This window comes from Musa acuminata, chromosome BXJ3-11 (genome assembly GCF_036884655.1).
Source record: "Musa acuminata AAA Group cultivar baxijiao chromosome BXJ3-11, Cavendish_Baxijiao_AAA, whole genome shotgun sequence".
NCBI lineage: Eukaryota > Viridiplantae > Streptophyta > Magnoliopsida > Zingiberales > Musaceae > Musa > Musa acuminata.
The window spans coordinates 840,001-860,425 of NC_088359.1; the positions used below are offsets into that span (position 1 = coordinate 840,001).

General features: G+C 43.3%; 3 protein-coding genes and 1 long non-coding RNA gene across 7 annotated transcripts in view; 2 read left to right on the forward strand and 2 right to left on the reverse strand.

Moving 5' to 3' along the window:
* Positions 1-3,918, forward strand: part of LOC135653052 (phospholipase D delta-like) — an 8,534-nt gene extending 4,616 nt beyond the window's left edge. The window contains exons 4-5 of one of the 4 annotated variants that reach the window (XM_065174491.1): positions 3,165-3,495; positions 3,600-3,918. In XM_065174491.1, the coding sequence (XP_065030563.1) occupies positions 3,165-3,458 (294 nt within the window). In that variant the 3' untranslated portion in view covers positions 3,459-3,495; positions 3,600-3,918. Of the gene's footprint in view, positions 1-3,164 lie in introns of all 4 variants that reach the window. The other 3 variants (XM_065174493.1, XM_065174492.1, XM_065174490.1) reach the window with 3 other exon arrangements.
* LOC135653055 (uncharacterized) lies at positions 307-1,517 on the reverse strand. The gene is made up of 3 exons (XR_010502286.1): positions 1,170-1,517; positions 947-1,081; positions 307-853 (listed from the first exon to the last, which is right to left on the reverse strand). It is a non-coding gene; the product is annotated as an uncharacterized LOC135653055 (long non-coding RNA).
* Positions 3,919-4,444: 526 nt separating the features above from the next.
* On the reverse strand, positions 4,445-12,144 carry LOC135653053 (uncharacterized). The gene is made up of 2 exons (XM_065174495.1): positions 12,010-12,144; positions 4,445-6,778 (listed from the first exon to the last, which is right to left on the reverse strand). Exon 2 carries the CDS (start codon positions 5,388-5,390, stop codon positions 4,962-4,964), a length of 429 nt encoding a protein of 142 aa, XP_065030567.1. The 5' UTR covers positions 5,391-6,778; positions 12,010-12,144; the 3' UTR covers positions 4,445-4,961.
* Positions 12,145-16,533: 4,389 nt separating this feature from the next.
* LOC135653137 (mechanosensitive ion channel protein 6-like) lies at positions 16,534-20,373 on the forward strand. Its single transcript, XM_065174667.1, has 5 exons — positions 16,534-18,514; positions 18,934-19,057; positions 19,157-19,450; positions 19,543-19,745; positions 19,823-20,373. The coding sequence occupies exons 1-5, from the start codon at positions 16,608-16,610 to the stop codon at positions 20,109-20,111; spliced, it is 2,817 nt and encodes a 938-aa protein (XP_065030739.1). The 5' UTR covers positions 16,534-16,607; the 3' UTR covers positions 20,112-20,373.
* Positions 20,374-20,425: the final 52 nt, after the last annotated feature.

Below are 20,425 nucleotides of genomic sequence, written 5' to 3' on the forward strand. Positions count from 1 at the left end.
ACTGAACATATCAAAGTGGTTAAAAACTGAAAAAAGCAAGAAATGTTGTTCCGATTTCAGAAACAAGTGTTGTTTTATAAAACTTTTAGTTGTGATTTTTATCGATCTTAGGCTGAAAACATAGAAAACCTAAGTGTCGGAGAATTGTATAGTTTAGATACTAAACTTATCAAATGATTAAAAAAAGCTATAACAAGAAACATTGTTACAATTTAAAAAAATAAGTGTCGCTTTAGAAAAATGTTTTTTTTTTAAAGAAAGAAAAGATCTATTGATTTAAACCTATTAAACAAACTGTGCTGCCAACGGATCCACAGCAGAAATAAAAAACCTAGAGATCTGTGATCCACTAAAATTTGCCTGGTAGTGGCTTACAAAATTGCCCGACCTGGGATGTGCTTGATTCCAACTACATGTAGTGAGTCAAAAAGGGAAAAAAAGTCCAGAAGCAAATTTCGCAGGGACCAAGGAATAGGATTAATTCCCTTGGTAATGTTGACAACCTCCATAGAGTCGGTGTTGATCTCAATAGAAGGAAGCAGATTTTGCAGGGACCAGGGAATAGGATTAATTCCCTTGGTAATGTTGACAACCTCCATAGAGTCAGTGTTGATCTCAATAGAAGGAAGCAGATTTTGCAGGGACCAGGGAATAGGATTAATTCCTTTGGTAATGTTGACAACCTCCATAGAGTCAGTGTTGATCTCAATAATAGGAAGTTGGAGAAACTGTACTGCTTTTAGAGCTTCCAACTGGGCCAAATTTTCCACCACTAGTGAACTCAAAGCCTTGCAGCAATTGCCCCCCATCCGAGGTGACTCGTTACCAGCCATTATAAGTTGAAAACCAGTGCCTGCAGGTGCGAAAGGGGAAACAAATAAGCCATCAACTTGAAGCATATAAGCGGAACTTACCTAGCTGTCATCAGGGACATCAGGAACATCACTTGACTCCCTCACAACTTGGAGAAAGATTGATGAAGTCATTAGCAGCAATTAAAGCTTTTGTTGAGAGGATGGATGGCCTGATTGAATGGTTCTTGTGTTTAGCATCGTTCCGGTTGATCCAAAGAAGCCAGTGCCTGTAGGTAGTAAAGGGGAAACAAATGGAGCCATCAACTTGAATAATTAAGGGAACTTCCCTGGATATCATTAGGAACATCACTTAACTCCCTCACACTTTCCTCAGGACTTGAAGAAAGATTGATGAGACGATGAACAGCTTGGTTGAATTGTTGTTGTGCCTAACATTATTCCAGTTGATCCAAAGAAACCAGAAGGAAGCAGTGATGGTACTAAGTAGGACAGAACAGGAGGTACAATCCAAGGGGAACCTTCAAGGAGCCAGTCTTCCTTATCCCAAGTCCAGAAGAATTGGAAAACATAACCAGCTCTTTCTTCAATAAGTTTCCAAAAGGAATGGGCATAGGAGCATTCGTGGAAGATGTGTAAAGAAGAAACAACAAACAGATGGCAGAGCAAGAGTCCAATTGGCAGTGGTTGATGTTAGATTTATATAGAATCGGGTGGGGAGTTTATTCCAACAGTTTTCAAAGGAATATTTTGATCTTGGGAGTAACCTTAAGATGTCAAATAGTCTTCCATCTCATCCAAGGCTCATCTATGGAATAGGGGTCAGTTATATAATAGCAGTACGCATTGCTTCCAGTGGTTAAACCCAAAGGAATCAAAGACCAGATCCAAGTATCAACCTTGGGGTTGTGAGGGATATGAATGTTACTTATCCTTTCTGCCAAAATAGGGTGGAAGAGAGAATCCAATGCACAGGATTGTCATTGAAAATTAGAGATAATATCATAAACCAAAGTATAGTGCCTCAGTTCATTCGTTTTAATAAAGATGGGCCATTTGTTAAAAGGGATATTTTTTCAGCCAAGGGTCATCCCAAATCATGGTAGAGGTGCCATTGCCAATAAGACATCTAACACCATCCTTAAGATTGAAAGCAAGATTAGAGATCGACTAGTAAGAGGTTGAAGATTTGCTTGTAGGAAGAATATCCTAGGGATAGAGGTTAGTATCCGAAAAGAAGATATCCATCTAATAAAAACTTTGTCATGGTGAAGGATAGGGAGTATTTGTTTGGCATAAATTACTTTCTTGATCGAAAGGAGATCCTTAATGCCAAGGCCACTCATGTCTTTGGGAAGGGTCATACTATCCCAACAAAGGGAAGGAGGGATAGTATTACCCTATCAATTGTTTTAGATTAAATATGTCAGTCTTAGTGACACCCTTTTACTATTTTTCCCTATTCTTACAGCTCATTTAATATGATGAATCAAATAAATATGCAAAAACAGGAACAATCTTGTGATGCGTAAAGAGTAAACAACAATGTGGCACAAACATATGTGAATTAGTTACCCTAGTTTTAAGAGAACTGAGAGAAAAGATGAGGAAAGGTACAACCTTACAAGCATAGACGCCATCTTTTTTAATAAGTTCCATACTAATCCTTTTGATGTCCGCATCGATATCATATTATTAATACATTTTACAACAGTCACGGTTTTAATGACTTTGTCACATCACGTGAGACCAACATGTTGGCTTTCAGTCATACGGTCATCTTTGAGATAAGCAACACAAGTTTTCCTTTTTCAAATGGCATTAATATGCTTCAATTTCTCATTCATCATGCCATGTGACATCAATATAATTCTTAGTTTCGCCAAGATCCCCTGAAATCCTAAGAATGTTGCAAATCGTCCTACTCTAGCATCTCCAGGTTATTCTAAGCCAGATATCGGTTTTCTTAAAAGAGCAAGTACGGTAAGCATGTTCTGCAGTCCAAATTGACATGATTAGTATCAGTTGTAGTGTATCTTAGCCTCTTGGAATAGAGAAACCCATTGAGAAAAAAAATGCACAATGAGGCACCAAAATTTTGGTATGTTTATCAATGTGCTGATCAAAAAAGCAAAATTTCAGATATTGGTTTTCTTAATTAGTTCTTTAATGAAGAAAACATTATGGTTCTGGTAGGTTCAGCTAGTATATTACAGTATGATTAGCATCACTTTGCAATGATGCATATTGAAACTAAGAAAAACATCCTTTGCGTAGAATAATGTAATTTGTTGATTGTCCAGCAGTGTAGCACCACACTAATTTGATCTAATTGGACCTGCTCTGCTGTAGGTCTATGGATACAGGATGTCGTTATGGGCTGAGCATCTTGGTGGGGTGGATCCACTTTTTAAGGAGCCTCACAGTTTGGATTGTGTAAAGTATGTTAACAAGTTAGCTGAGGAGAACTGGAGCCGATATAATGCCGAGGATATAATTCCATTGAAAGGCCATCTTCTCATGTATCCTATTAGTGTTGATGCTGATGGTAAAGTGGAGCCATTGCCCGGCAAAGAAACCTTTCCTGATGTTGGTGGTAAGGTTTTAGGAGAGCCTACTCCACTCCCAGATGAGCTAACCATGTGATCCAATGTTTTTCTTCCAAGCAGCCAAACTTTGACCAGTAAATTCAGTCCCCACTTCTGCACAAATATTTTCTCGTACCTTTTCCAATTTAAAGATAACCTGTGGTAGATGCTAACTGTAAAACAAATGATGGTGTCACAGTATAACGTTGGGAGCAATGTGTAAAGGCGAAGCAGCTTGGTTGTCACAGTCTGATATTGTTGCACCCAATAATTGTGTGATTCTGGATCGTCGAGGAATCTCCAATCGTTGAGGTTCTTCTAAGTGATAGACTCCGAGAGAAATGTAATAATTAGAAGTACCAGTGATGCCTTGATAATCCAGTGCTAGGTACAGTTTGGTTTATTAAAGTATGGATTAGTAGTATCTCAAGATGTCTGTTGGATCATAGAAATTATTAGCAAGAATTCAGATTGATGGGTCCGTGTCAACAGCCAAGTTATTTGATTCTTAGGGAAATGGTGGTGGAGTTTTTTTTTTTTTTTTCCTGTTCATGACATGTATTTTCTTTACCAATATGAGTCTCTTGATTCAACTAAGTATGGCTTTCATAAAGATCTATATTCGGTGTTCCACTAGTGCTTAAACTACAGAAAAACATAACAACTGTAAGCTCTTCTCTTTCATCAATGATTCGTGAGCTAATGATTGGTAGTTGCTAACAAGCTAACTTGCACCCCTTACATTGTGTAGCTTAATATACATGCATACATAGCCATCAAATGGGAGACTTTGTCCTAAGTTTTAAGAACGGAACGGAAAATAGAGGAAAATAACTGAGAGTGGAACATGCAACTATCACAGGGTTCACGTGTGGATAATTATCTGTAAAAGAGACGTGATGGAAGACCCTAACATTGCTCTCTCTCTCTCTCTCTCTCTCTCTCTCTCTCTCTCTCTCTCTGTGTATAACGTATGATGATGATGATGATTTCGATCATGTTTACCTACAGAAGAAATTATTCAAGAAAATACGTTTAGTAGTAATAAAAAATAATAATTAAAAAAAAACAAATTTCTCTGAATTTAATAAAGTCCAAAAACCTTGAAAAATTCAAAAGAAAAGATCAGAGATGGTTGACTTTCTATATTTTGATTGAAAGGATCCGATAATCGATGTGATGGATCCGCCAAAGAATTTCTCCCCATTCGGCACTCTCTCGCATCTCACCTCCGCCGTCTGCAAGCTGTCCCCTTCCTGTTGACGGTCAACTCTATCAGACATCCATCCGCGATATTTCTTGTGTGTCTTATGTACTCACTCGTTATGTTCCTCCCGATCCAATGATCCTTTTATGTTCTTTCTTTCTTTCTTTCTTTCTTTATGATGTATTAGTAAAATATTCAAAACTTGCTTGTAATCTTCTTTTACATGAAGTAAACGCGCAACAGCAATGGTCAGAATGGCCGCCGCTGGGCCGTAAAGCTAAAGCAAGCAGCAGAAATCAAACAGCTATACATGTATAGAACAAGCTCACGAATAAGACGAGGAAGGGCTTTCCATTAGTCTTGAATGATGTCCTCAGGAATGCTCTTGAGCGCCGGCCGCCACCGCCCGCCTCCGTGCCGCTTCCCCTTCCCCGTCTCGGCTCGCTTCATATGCCGTCGACGGAGGACGTGCAGCAGCAGCTCCAGGTTCGACGCCGACGCCGCCGCCGTTGCGGCCTGGGGACCGGCGGCGTTGCACGGGCCTTGGCCCATCGACGCCACCATCTGCCTCAGTTGCCTCTTGGTGACGACGATCTTGACGCGGACAACTCCGTTGTCGTCGTCCCGAGCTTGCTCGACGGCTTCCGCGGCCCTGAGGCTCTTCTCCACCATAATCCTGGGGCACCTCGACAGGCCTCTGCTAGTCATGGGCGACTCGGCCTCCCTCTCCGTCTTCGTTTCAGCCATATCCTCCTCGTTCAGCAGCCAACCAACGCAACACATCGTGTAGGCTTTGACGGAGCGGCTTCTGCGCTTATATAAAGATGAAGCCAGCTCAAACACAGGTGTCTGCTCGTATGTCCCGAGCAAAGCTCAGGGTTTTCTTCATACGCATCGAAGCTCGAATAAAGAAGTGGGAGTTCGGTCGTTTGAATACAGATTTTTAGCATGTTTGGAGACCCTACATCACATGCACCGGAGTTGACTGTTCCAATCATGTTCTTTCTCCAACACTTGGCCATGGCGGATTTGATAGCCGATCTAACGTGAAGAGGACGCGGAAGAGCCTTGCGAGTCGGAGAATTTTCAGCGGTACAGACAAAATTTAGGTTGGGGTTGGAAAGAATCTAATGCTCAGTAAGAACAACAGTGGTGATGAGAGTAATAATTACGATAAGACTCACGTGACATCAGTTGTCCTAGATGATGCCTTACGCTTCTGTTGATCTGATGAGGCACCTGGTCAAAGCAGACCGGAACGTCTACCAAGGCACATTAACACTCTGCTCAGGCTCGATCCCCCACGCCACACCAACGGTAATGTCAGACGCTACCAGAAGTATGGTCCTGCTCCTTGCGGGCCAGCAATCAAGCAACGGTAATTCTCACTAATAAAAACCCTCGCGCTCCGAGGGGAAAAAGGGAGAAGAAGAAAAGAAGACACAACTCAGCTAAAGAAACCCTCTGCGACTATCTACTAACTTGATCGTCGAATGGGTCGGGTCGAGCTCCCCGACCCGACCTTTGTGCAGGTACGAAGTCGGAGGTCGTTCACTAAACGCGCAGGCGAGGAATCCTCCCTCGATGAAAATGATGACCCCGTCCCAATCGGACCGACGCAATCGGTCGCCTCAGCAATCTCGAGAAACGTCCCAGGGAGATCCCCTATCATCGGGATCCGAACCAAGCCGCGACGGCCCCGAGACCACGGCTTGAAGTTGTTTACACCAACAAGTGGGGAGTGAGAAATCTTTGGATATCGTTTCTGAACCATGAAACTTAGGCTGTAAGTTCCATGAAAGATTGTGATGATTAGCCTCCATCGACAGAGGGAAGCAAGACAAAAGTACATACGGCTTTGCCAGAACACCATGCCCAAGCGGACACATGACATGGGAGAAGTACAAGCGAGCTGCCGAATCATGACGGACCGAAACAGGATTTCAAACCCACCGACTCCTTGCATGAATCTATATACATACATTTATATGCACATCAGATGTTACGGCCGAGATGCGATTTTGTCGTTGATTCGTTAGCAGGACGCCGCCGCATAAACGCGTGGCCATCCTGGCGTACGTTTTGTTGCACTCGTCGGTGACGCCGGCCATCCTGGAGCCGGGGAGTCGTCGTCTTCTCCGGTGTTTACGTACTCGTGTTGATTACCGTGCCTGATAAATATTTTTAATTGGAACATCATAAATCCAAAATGTTTAATAGGTTAGAAAACTACTTAATCTATATTAAACTACCCCAGTGTAAGTAAAAAAAAATAAAGATCAATGGAAGTTTATTGCGAAAATATTATTTAAGCATCTGCAGGGATACGATTCGATTCATGATCTATTTTATTTAATCTTTGGGTTACGTTGATTTTGAATCTCATATATGTTAAGTCTTAACTAATCCATTTTAAACTTATCTAATTTGAAATTTTAACATGATATTAAATAAGGTAATCATAAATCAAAAATTTAACACAACATCAAAGTAAAAATTACTATCGATATGGGAATAATAACATGACCAACACCTGACTGATCGACACTAGCCCAATACCTAAGACCCACATGGACAATGCATGCTTGGCACCCAAGGCCACATGGACAATGCATCTCCAATACCTTGAACCCAAGTGGACGATGCATTTCTAATACCTCAAGGTCACATGGTCGAATTGGTCAAATTGTTAAGCACCGTCAAGCTTGACATGGCACGACCACAATCAAGGTCAGGAGAAACGTGTAATTGCTCCCCATAACAAGTATCGATCATAGGTATAACGATCCTAAAGAGTCTCTTAAACACAATCTTAGAGCTCTTTCCAAACCCTCCAAATCTCAAACTAACTTAAGCATCAAAGGGTATTTGTCTGGAATGCCCCGATTCAATTTTGTAGAATTTAGCATATTTAAAGTTGGATGAACTAATCACAAATCGAGATCAAACTGAGACAAAAGGAGAGCCTTCTCAATGTCCAGATTTGACATATGAACAGAAGAATTGAGACAAATCAAGAAGGACTTAGATAAACAATCAAAATGTGATTTAATAATTTGAAGCTAGAATAAGGGCCTTCTTAATATCTTAGGAAAACTTTGTTGGTCCATCTTGAGTGAATCAGGAGGATCCAAACTTATCGGTTTTGAACCTCCTTACTCTAGCCCTCCTAGGCCTGAGCATTCTTGACCCGACCATCGAGCCGACACCGAATACTACCTTCCAAAATTTTAAACCCTCAACCTTTTATCACCTTTTCAACATCTAACACACTACCACTCACCAAACAACCAACTTCTACTATAGTTGTCCTTGTTGAGACACTCCATAATCTAACTCATCATGTGCAAGTCTTGATAGAGATAGTTTAGTTTGTAGTCCCCTTTCCCAACAAGCCCATATGGCACATTAGGTACCACAAACTCCATTTACTCCACCTTTCCCTGTCCCTATTCCTCCGCTTGCTCCAACCTTAAGCCTTATGGCTGAATCCCAATCTCCTATCAATGAGCCACGAGAGGCGTATTCACCCTAGAGTCCTTACAAACCACATCTAAATCCTCCACCAAAGCTTGTGGCATAGAGGGAGTCGATCCCCCTAACATCTGAATCCATCTCTTTAGATAGACTAGTGGCAAGAGGACATCAAAAAAGAAATTAGACAGGCAAAGAAAACTGAGCTAACCAACATTATGGAAGGGATCCATCCCACAAGGATTCTGCTTACCTATGCTCGATCTTTATGATAAAAACTTGGATCCTTTGGAGTATGTGACAACATTTACCTCGCAGATGACATTATACTAGATGACCAAATCTCTCATGTGTCAAACCTTCCCGACTACTATGCGAGGATCAATAAGGGAATGGTTCGATAAGCTGCCTTCCGAATCAATATCTTCATTCAAGTAGTTGACTAAGGAATTTGAACTTAAGTTTATCAATTACATACTCTCAAAGAAGCCTATGACTTCTCTTCTAGCCATGTACTAAGAAGACATGGAGACATTAGCACGTTATATGAAGAGGTTTAATGATGAGGTGAGGATGGCATCAAACCCAAGTCGTACAGCCTCATTAATGCGTACATTAGTGGTCTCCAACCGTCCAAGTTCTTCTAGTTAGTTACCACCTAACATTTGGTCATTTACATAGAGTTGCTACAAGAGGTCAATTGGCACATCATAGCTGATGGATCCATCATTGTTGGGAAAAAAATTGGGCTGAGTTGAAGAAAATAGCAAAGGAGGAAACGACCCCTTGATCGAATCACCTTGAGTAGCCTAGGAAGTAAAGACCAAGGGGAGACTAGATCCATCCTTGACTAAAATTTACTCCTTTGAACACTTCTCATATAAAAGTGTTCATGTAAATAAGAAAGAAGGCTCTACACCCCCCTCCTCGATGACCTTTTTGTAAAAAAACTCCTTTCACTAAAAGAAGCTTTTACATTATAGTCGGGGGTTCTTATATGCAAAATGAAAAGCTCTGACAAGTGAAAGTAAAATAGAACAAAAGACAAAAAATATTGACCCTCAACACTTAGACAACTTTTATGACATTATCATCTACGACAACTTTTTGTTCGAGTGATCACACGATGGCGAGGGGTTGGACCAAGAGGGGCTTAAGCACAATGGTTGGCTCAAGCTCAGCAACCATAGGACTGAGTCCCTCAATTAGTGAGTCAACTTCCCAATCTATTCGGTTGATGCACCTTCAACTTCTTCATCGGGCTTGATTTTGACTTCTTCCATAGGAGGAGTTGATTCGTTGCGGTCACAATGCTGTCAAATATGATGAAAATAATATTATTGTCGATTGGGCACTTACCATAGAGAGATTTCGCGTGCTTGAGGCCCTGGTGGTCGAATCATATTTGGAAAATCGTAAACTCATACCCAAAACACTGAGTGTTGAAGGAGAGTTGGGTTAGCCCCTTCTTGAACCCTTGAAACGCTTTGTACTTAGCCACCCTCCGGCCTCATACTCTAAATGGTGAGCTTCCTCCACTTGAAGCTATTCCCTCAACCCCTCCACGACACGTTGGATCTTGCTATTCTCGACGTGGAGGGCGGCAACCTCAAACTGGGCCTTCGGCACTATGTCACTAAAGCGATGTCGACCGACCCTTGCCTCCATGGTCAACTACTTCACGATGTCTAGTTAGTTTTATAGCTCTGTCCTCTGCCTCAATTCTACCATCAATGGCTACTCTATGTGGTCCTTATGGACTTGGAGCTGAGTCGTCTCATTTAAGAAATAGTCCCTCTCGACCGTCTTATTTCTCAACTCATCTCACTCTTAAAGGAGTCGAGACATAGCGATCAAGGAGTCATGCACTCGATCGATCAATGTCATTTGAGGTGCTAACTCTACGTATCAAGAAATAACAATTAAAACTAGGTAGCTAAACAAAAAAAAAAAGACTAAGTTTCGGAGGGTCCGAACTCACCACAATGACATATTTGTGCACATCAGCCATGAGGTCCTCGGTAGACCTCATGAAAAACCACTTCGCTAGCCCCGATTCCATTTAGCAACCTCCCGGGGGACTTCCTAGGCCTAGCCTAGAACCATGTCATCCTAGTCTAGGCCCAAAAAACCCACCCCTCTCTCCGGCCAAGTAGCTATCATCTCACAACAGAAGATCGATCGCTCGATAGGACAGATGAAGTAAACGTTGACTGGGATCGATCCTCCAGAGTGCAGGGATGGGAAAGTTTACAACATTAAAGTTTAAGACAAAATCATAAATAAATTATTTTACAAGAATGTCGAGGGTCTTTTTAAAATTTATATAATAATTCGATCAAGGGTTACCAAGCCCGTGTAACTTCATATACTTAACATCATGTAATTTTTTAAAATATGTTATATTAATAGTTGAACTTAAATTTATAATTCTGAGGGCTTATTCGAAAGTAATAAATCAAACTTTTAATAATTAGCTATAAAATTTCTAAGTTTGACTTGTATCAGTGCAGATTTAAGTTAAATTAAAGTATCTTCGAAAATATAAGTATATAAAAATATTTTAGTTTTAACTAATTTACTTTTTAAGATATTGATACGATTAACTGATTCATTAATTTGTATAATATAATAGATCTATATAAAGAAATCAGATCAATGTAGATGATTGAAACGAATGGTTGGTGAGAGAAATATATACAAATTCAAAAAATATTGAAGATGATCTTATTTTGTATAATAATAATTTGATATAAAGCGATGTAGCAAGAGCTTCAAACATTGGAAAAATAAAAATATAAATGACAACTCGCGAGAAGAAAGATAAATACAAAAGCCTCAAGTCCATCCTCTATAAATTATGAAAAAGGAGGAAACCTATTATGATGAAGATGAACAATAAGAATATAAATCACCAGAAGATGAAGCTGATGATAATGAAGTGAATTTTAATGATATTTGATGTTAATCTTATTTTATTTTATCAATTTTGTTATTAGACAGGAACAATGTAATTTGATATTTTAAATGTATAATTTTGATGTGTTATTTTTGTTTTAATTTATTTTTATCAATCATAATATACAATTTTAAAATTATAATATTCGAGAGCTCCTTTTTTTCTCTCGGGCAACGCCTCCAAATGATAATTAATATTCGAGAACTAAATAATACATTAAAGAAAGAGATAGATAGAACTTCAAATGATGCAAAAGATTATTTAAGAAGGGAAGGCACTGAGGAGATCATCCAACTGGCATGAAAAGATTATTTAATTACTTGATTATATTCTCCAGATGTAACACTCCAACCCAACCCAACCAACCTCAAAAAGAAGGGACTATAATACCTCTGAACATTTACTTCTGCCACATTGTCATAAGCGTTTTCGAGATGTATCCAAAAAGACCAAATTCAAATATATATAGAAATTCTCTTCTTCTTTTTTTATGTAGGAAAATTGAAGAACAGCTAAAAATTCTTGAGTGAGATGGGACAATAGCATTTTAAAAGGAATCGGTGGATCATAAAGGCTGGTTATCGAAAGAATCAAATGGCAATCTGAAAACAAGTCATCTGTCACTGCATGACATGAACAAAATTATCGTATATCATTCCTCCGAACCCTCACATTCTACCAATGTCGTCTACGGCCGACCTCTACCTAAAAGGAGTGACTCGTGACGAACCAAAATCGTCCGATCTAATCTGATGTTGATTTGATACAGGGAGACCGACGATCTCTCCGAAAGGACGAAAGAGAAGCGTTCATCCCTCACAAGAAAACATCTTTACCGACTAGGAAACCACAATCCGAGAAAAAGGAATCAAGGCGATCTTGCGGGAACAAGAAACCCAACCAACCAATTCGTACGAGAAATCACCATCGATCAAGAAAAGAAAAAGGGGGAAAGGGTAAAGGACGAACCGAGAAGCGAGGGCGGAAGCGGAAGCGGAGTCCTCACGGCGCCTAAACGTAGGGCGAAGGCTCTCGTGCCCTTCTTCGTCTTGTGGTGCGAGAGGCGAACCGGTTCTCGAAGCGGGCGCGACGGGAGGATCCGATTTGGAGTTGAATTTATCCGCATTAGTGGCTGATGAGGGTAATAATTACGATAAGACTTACGTGACACCCATTGACGTCCCATTCCCTTGTTAGTCCGACACCGCGTGACTGACACGGGTGCCAACCGAGGCCCATTAACGACCGCTCAAGTTCGATTCCACACGCTACGTCGATAGTAATATCAGACGTCATCAGAAGGTACGATCCTATCCCCTGCGGGCAGGCACATCAGGTAACACCAAACTCCCCTATAAATACCCTTGCATTCTAAACGAAAGGAAGGGGAAAAAAACATAGAAAATAACCCCACTACGATTATTGACTGACTTGATCGTCGAAGGGGTCGGGTCGAGTTCTCCCGTCACGACCTGCGTGCAGGGACGAAGGCGAAGCGTTTCTCTCCGGGCGCGTTGGCAAGGAACCTCCTCCCGAAGAAATCGGCAACCCGTCATCCGGACCCGAACCAAGCCGCGTCGACCCCGAGGTCACGACTAAAAAGCTGTTTACACCAACAACAGTGGGCGTAGACCAAGAAATCACCTCTTGGAATGTGCTGACGTGTCTAATCTATCCAATTCGGTTAAAATTACATTAGGTTATTCCTTAAAACGTATCTATCTTGTGATCAATTGGAAATTAGATGATTACATCGGCATAAGTGATGTAAATAGGTAGGCATAAAATTCTTCCCAATGGCTGCTTCGACAGTGCACAGTACCTCAGTCATCCTGCTCACAGCTACAGTAGAGCAGCCGATCCAACGCGGGAGGAAAAGGGTGGAAGCGATTAAATGTGCCCAAGTGATGGAGAGAAAGAGAGAAGCTCCATGTCACTTCCACATGGCAAAGACAATAAGTTTGACAAGATGGGGGGGGCATTTGTACGCATGGATGCTCGCAATTATGTGGCGCGTCAGACACCGAGTCCCTGTAAGTCACTCCTCTTCGCAAACCCATGCCTCCTCCTTTACTTCCCTACTGCCATTCCGCGCCTTTGTCTCTTTCCTTGTCTTCTCCGTTGGAAGCTGCAAGCATGAGTAACTTCACTTCACGTTGTTTCGGTGGAAGAGGTATTCAGTCATTCATTGAATTTTCTGTGTACGATATGCAGCATACTTGTGATGCATCAGTCTACCCTCTCTCTCGCTCTCTCTCCCCGCTTTCTTGGTTTGCACTGTTTGAGATTTGACGACATGAGTAACTAGAGCTGCTTTTGTAGGTCTTTTCGTTCATTGATGGAAGAGGTGGTCATTTATTTGATTTCCTGTATAGTGGACGCAGCATTACGTGATGTAACCATGCCATTCCACATCACTCATTTGTGTATCTACATGCAGATGAATCATAACGTGATGCAGCTGCTGTGCTTCTACTGAGGAGCAACAAATTTACCACCCTCTCTCTCTCTCTCGAAAAGTCACAGACACACATACACATGCTGCTGCCTTCGTTGGTCGTAAGGCAGCCATTATTGTCTGAAGAAGCTAAATCTAAAAAGCTGTTGGCGGAGTGACAACTTATGTACCATTTGGAAGTTCTTGTGCAGATAAAAAAGACTAAGAAGAACCTCCCGGTTCTCATTACACATCCATTATGTAAATAATACCAGAGAGAGAGGATGAGGTTTACTATTAATGCTGCAGCGTGCCTTTCTCCTTTGGTTGTCGGGAGCTTTAAATGCCAACCCCACACCTTCAACCTCCTTAAATTCCAAGACATTCCCTTGCTCCACCACCACTCTCTCATCCCATCTCTTTTCCTCTCGCTGCATCCTCTCTATGTATGTAGCCATTCCACTTCTCCGCAGAAGGGAGATTGTTGTATTCTCCACATATCTCTTATCTTCTTGCTTCTTTCCTTTGGCTTATGCTTTCTCTACAGCAGAAGCAATGATAAATCACCTTGAAATAGTTACTGTGATGTTGGCTCGGTTCACTCGGAGTTCACTACAAAGGCACTGCAAGGAATGTCTTCAGACCTTTTTTCTGATTGAGCCGTGCCAATATCTTAGTACTCTTTCATCCATTTAACTCCTTCTCCTTGCAAGCGAGTCAAGAGTGACTGCTATCTTCCCCATTTTCCACACTCGACTGGTTGCAGTGCTTGGCCACTGTGAAAGCTGTGGGTGACCTCGAAGCTGGATTGCACCAAAGCAGACCTTGAAGTACCAGAGGTAAATATATAACTGAACATTTGCATGGCATATTAGTCTCTCGATCTCCTCTTCGTTTCATTCCATTGCTTCGAGTTTTTATCAAGTCAACTACGATATACGTTGTCAATTAGGCATCCATGACCTACCATCACAAACAATGCGAGATGAGATTTTAGGGTAGGCGAAGAGTGTTCCCCATATTGGATCCTTTTGGCTTATTAATAATATATTCGAGGTGCTATCTTACAATCTAAGCACATTGCATGGTTCGGATTTATTTCTTGCAGGACTGCAACTCTTTTAGCAGATCAATATGTGAACTTTTGGGTTGGTGTCCCGAGTAATGACTGAGAGATTACATTTATACTTTTGGCCAAAGATGTCATATTCATATCTTTAAAGTCTCTCTAAATAGTTCCTGAAACTCAGTAAAAAATAGATAGACATTCAACAAGAACAGAAGAGGAAACCTTAACAAAATTACATCTAACAATAATAATGGATTAAGCAGTGGTTCGAATAGTACAACTGATATTAACCACATACTGTTAATAGGGGTTCTGTTGTTGCCTTTGAAGAATTTGTAAGTACTTTTAGTACTATTGAGCATAACGATGCAGAGGAACTTGAATAGCTGAGATATCTTCCACTTAGACATGCAACTGGGATCACTAAACGAGGGATTTCCTCAGTCAGCACCTGAGTAAAAAAGGTTTCTACAGTTTCGATTCTGATGTTTAATTTGCATGCAGAATATGACAAAAGATTCATATCATTTATTTGCATGTTATTGGTGGACCATTTTATCTGTTGACTGTACAGTTTGGTTGATTGATGTGTAGGAACAGTAGCATGCTCTTCTTCAAGATGTATGTACCTTTACATCCACCACAAAGTGATGGCGAACTATTTCATGTGAAAGCTTCAATGACATCAATATTCTATATATTTGGTCATCTAATTAAAGAGTTAGCGTTATATATAGACAGCTTAATATTTCTTGAGGTCGAAGAAACCTGGGAGCAGTAGTGCTACCATTTGCAACACTGGACCAAGTAAATAGCTGTGACGGCTACAAGGAAGAAGAATGTGAACAACCCACCTTGAATGCTACGTTTACTGCTCTACTGCTTGTCGATCAACTGCTATTCATAAAACACCTCACCATGAGTTGAGTTCAGATCAAACATGCATGCATGCATGAGTTCAGATTGGCTGCAGCATGTATCAAAATCACATATGCACAGATTTGCCTTGATCCACACCATCCTATAGTTTTGGAGCCAAATCAAAGGTCGGCAGTGAAGCATTACGAGCAAAGTTTCCTGGTTTGTTCTAGGATTGGTCACTAGGAGTCCATGGAAGGGTCAGGATTGGATTCGATCTCATTATTCGAAAATCTTGATTCATTCTATCGTTAAAAAAAGTATGATCCCATGAAAAATAGCAAAATGATAGCACACGTTAATGAGGATTCCACAGTCATCTTTGCAGATTAGCACAACCCACACTTGGGACATAAAGTTAAAAGGCAGTATATGCTCGTTAGAATAACATTTTCAGAAGGTTACATGGTCAATCATCCTTCCCCCATTAGTTAATTTATGTGTTGGATCGTTAAGATCTCAAAGTATATATTAATAATCGATAACTTTGATAAGCGATCATTTGGTCGATCGGCCATCACAAACTTATTATGTTACCATACCAATTCTATGAGTGCAAAGCACCCTTTTGTCGGTCAGTCATTGATACGGTCCATAAGCTCGTGAGGGATTATCCGTTTTGAACGATGGGCGTATCCGTATGATTTTATCGGAGCTCTTCTCCGAGCTTGTTGGACTCCGAATTCGCTTGCTCTCATCCACCATTTACCGCAATAATAATAAATAAACAGAGGGAGGACCGGTCGTGTAGCATAACGAGGCACCGGTAAATCCGAAAACCACGACACCTGTCGCCCCGCCTTTGACTTGCGACGCGAGGAAACCGAGCCGGGAACGCTGCCCGCCCTCGCATCGCTATCTGCGCTTCCATCCTCCGCCGTGCACGTCTCCACCTCGGTCGGTGCTGCTCAGCCCCCGCAGTCGCCCCTCCAATTATAGTGCCCATATATATACATATATATACACACACGTGTAGTATGATTTGGTTTGGTGACGAAACTCTGACGTCCCATTTTCTACGTTCGAAATCTCTCCGTTGGCACCCTTCCTACACTTGGTGCCTTCCGGAACCCCCTTCCCCTTCTATGTCTCTAAGTTCAGCTTCTCCTTCCCTCCTCCACCTCCACCCGTCTTCCCTCCTCCATGGATTCTCTGAGTCGATCCTTCAAGTCCCATGGCTCCCACAAGTACACCTCTTCCCGCACCTTCTCCTACGAGCTGGAGGAGCGGCCTATCCTTCTTGACAACGACGATAGCGACCACCATGGCGAGGTCGTCGTCAAGATCGACGGTAACAGCCATGACGCTGGCATATTCGACCAGCACTCCCCCCTCCCCGACCGCAGCAGTAGCAACAGCGACGGTATCAGGGTGTGGAGGGACTCCAGCTACGAGTTCTGGAACGAAGATGGCAGCGACGGCCACACAGCAGCAGCACGAGGAGGAGGTAACAACTCTGGAGGGTTCAGCTTCAAGAACCCCGAGGCGGAGAGCGCCGAGGACCCGCCGTCGCGGCTGATCAGAACCTTTCTCTGCAACCAGCGGGCCTCCGGCGCCGAGCTGACCCTCGACATAGACCTGGACATGGAGGAACTCAAGAAGCAGTCCTCCTCCCCCTCCTCCATCTCCGGCTCCAAGGAGCTCCGCGTCTCCTTCCAAGCCCCCTCCGCCGAGACCCACCTCTACCGGTCCTCCTCCAACGATGACGATGACGATGACGATGACGATGAAGATGACGACGGCGCCAATCTCCGCCGACGAAAGCCTTCTGCGAGCCCGAGCCTCGGACATGACGAAGGCGATGGTGCCGAGGTGCTACGGTGCACCTCCAACGCTTCCATCTGCCGTAACTCCACCATGCTCCACGCCAAGACGCGCTCGAGACTGATGGACCCGGTGCCTCCCCCGACGGGAACGCCCTCGGCTGCCGGCAATGACGAGATCCCGAAGTCGGGGATGTTCCCGAAGTCGGGCCAGCTCCGGTCGGGGCCGATCAAGTCCGGGTTCCTCAGCAAGTCGCTGCGGCTGGACGAGGACGATGAGGACCCGTTCATGGACGACGACATCCCCGAGCAGTTCAAGCGGGCCGACTTCAGCTGGATCACCGTCCTCCAGTGGCTGAGTCTCTTCCTCATCATCGCCGCGCTCGCCTGTAGCCTTGCCCTGCATCACCTGAAGCGCATGACGCTGTTGGACCTCCACCTCTGGAGGTGGCTCCTCCTCCTCTTCGTTCTCATCTGCGGCCGCCTCGTCTCCGGCTGGTTCATCCGGTTAATCGTCTTGGGCATCGAGGGCAACTTCCTCCTCCGCAAGCGCGTGCTCTACTTCGTCTACAGCCTCCGGAAGCCCGTCCAGAACTGCCTCTGGCTCGGCCTCGTCCTCCTCTCGTGGCAATGCATGTTCGACAACAAGATGAAGCGCCGGACCACGAGCAACGTCCCGCCTTACGTCACCAAGGTCCTGTTCTGCCTCCTCATCGCCACCGGGTTCCGGCTCGTCAAGACTCTGCTCGTCAAGGTCCTCGCCTCCTCCTTCCACGTGAGCACCTACTTCGACCGCATCCAGGAGTCTCTGTTCAATCAGTACGTGATCGAGACGCTCTCCGGCCCGCCGCTGATTGAGATCCAGAACATCAGGGACGACGAGGACCGGATGATGGCCGAGGTGCAAAAGCTACAGAACGCAGGCGCCCGAATCTCCAAAGAGCTCCAGGCAGCAGCACTTACCAACAGGAGCGGCAGGGTGATCGGAAGCGGACCTATTCAGAGGAGCAGCGCGCGGATGGGCAGAAGTGTCAAGGTCACGGGTGTCAAACACCAGGAGGAAGGGATCACGATCGACGAGCTGCACAAGCTCAACCCCAAGAACATATCTGCTTGGAGGATGAAAAAGCTGGTGAGGATCGTGCGGCGTGGGACTCTGACGACGCTAGATGAGCAGGCGCTGCAGGGGAGCGGGGACGATGATTCCCTGATGCAGATACGCAGCGAGTACGAGGCCAAGGCTGCGGCCAGAAACATCTTCAAGAATGTCGCCAGGCCTGGTGCCAAGTAAGTCTCCTTGTGCTTCTCAAGGTGTTCGACGAATTGCATACTATCATTGTTCTTGCTGGAACCTGTTATCTCTATGTTTAATTAATCGCCCTGTTTCCTGGAGAGGATTACAGTCGATAGTCATATAGTCTAAGCCTCGAAATCCATGATTTCTCACCGGTGGCATGTATGCAGTACCTGAGGTGGAATCAAGAACAATTAACATCTCCTAACCCAAAAACCATCGAGAATGCATAGCACCTGTAGGCAAGATGTACAATGGCATTTTATCTCTATAGATGAGAACTCCTCTGTTAATAACTTGGTGGCTGGTAAATCAGAACCTCTTCTGTCTCCGTCATCGGTTGCACGGCTAATGCAAACGTACTGTCGATCATGGATGCGGCCGATCGACTGAATGCTTTGAGATTCTGTAGGTACATCTACTTGGTAGATTTAATGCGTTTCATGAATGAGGATGAAGCTATAAAGACGATGAGCTTGTTCGAGGGAGCACAAGAAAAAAATAGGGTCAACAGGAAGTCTCTCAAGAACTGGGTGGTAATGATCTCCTCATTTTTCATCAAAGCAAATCTAATTTTTTTCTTTTGTTTCCCAAGAGAAGCATAGTCGAATGCGAATTTGATTCGTCCGCTGCAGATCAATGCGTTTAGGGAGCGCAGAGCTCTTTCTTTGACACTGAACGACACAAAAACAGCGGTGAATAAACTCCATCAGATGGCGAATATTGTGGTCGGAATTATCGTGATCGGTCTCTGGCTTCTGATCCTGGGAATTGCCACCACCCATTTCTTCGTTCTTCTCAGCTCTCAGATTTTGGTAGCAGTTTTTATTTTTGGTAACACTTTGAAGATGATCTTCGAAGCTATTATATTCTTATTCGTGGTGCACCCTTATGATGTTGGCGATCGCTGCGAAGTGGATGGAGTTCAGGTACGTACAAGAGAAAGAACTCGACAGAGGTAATCATCTTATCTACATAAATTAGCAGTGGTTAATCTAACTTCATGTCTCTACTGTTTCAGATGATCGTAGAGGAGATGAATATCCTGACGACAGTTTTCTTGAGGTACGACAACCAGAAGATCACATATCCGAATTCCTTGTTGGCCACTCTACCGATCGGCAATTTCTACCGGAGTCCAGACATGGGAGAATCGATCGACTTTTGTGTTCACGTTGCAACTCCGGTGGAAAAGATTGCCGTAATGAGAGAGAGAATCATAGGGTGAGAAAGTTAACCTCCCAACTTGAGAAGTTGATTTCATACAGAAGAGAAGCTTACTTGTCATCCAACCATTGCAGGTACATGGAGAACAAGACGGAACACTGGTACCCAAATCCCTCGGTGGTTCTCAGGGATGTAGACGACATGAACAGGCTGAGAGTCTCGATCTGGATGAGGCATCGGATTAACTTCCAAGATATGGGGGAGAAGTGGACGCGAAGAGAGCTTGTGCTCCAGGAGATGATCAAAGTTCTAAGAGAGCTTGATATCGAGTATCGCTTGCTTCCTGTTGATCTGAATGTGCGCAACATGCCGACTGCCAACTCCGCACGGCTGCCGTCTACCTGGGCGACCTTCAATTGCTAGACTAGTTTAGGTCACACACTGACATGCTGTGACTTGTAGACTTTTTTGACTGATACGACAAATGAGAACATATAGGATATGTTCCATTGCGTCCTCGACAGCTTTGTCCATCTTAGTTAGAGTTGCGAGTGACAGACTCTGTGATCATCTTATCTTATCTTAAATACAATGGTTCCTGTTGTTGAATCTTATGTGGTGTAGTGTTGATCATCTCTTCTTTTTAGATTTGATTTCTATGAACTTAATTTTAGGTTGAGCAGTAAATTGATGGGAAGATGAGTAGATTCTTCTCCAGAATCATCTCCCCAACCCCC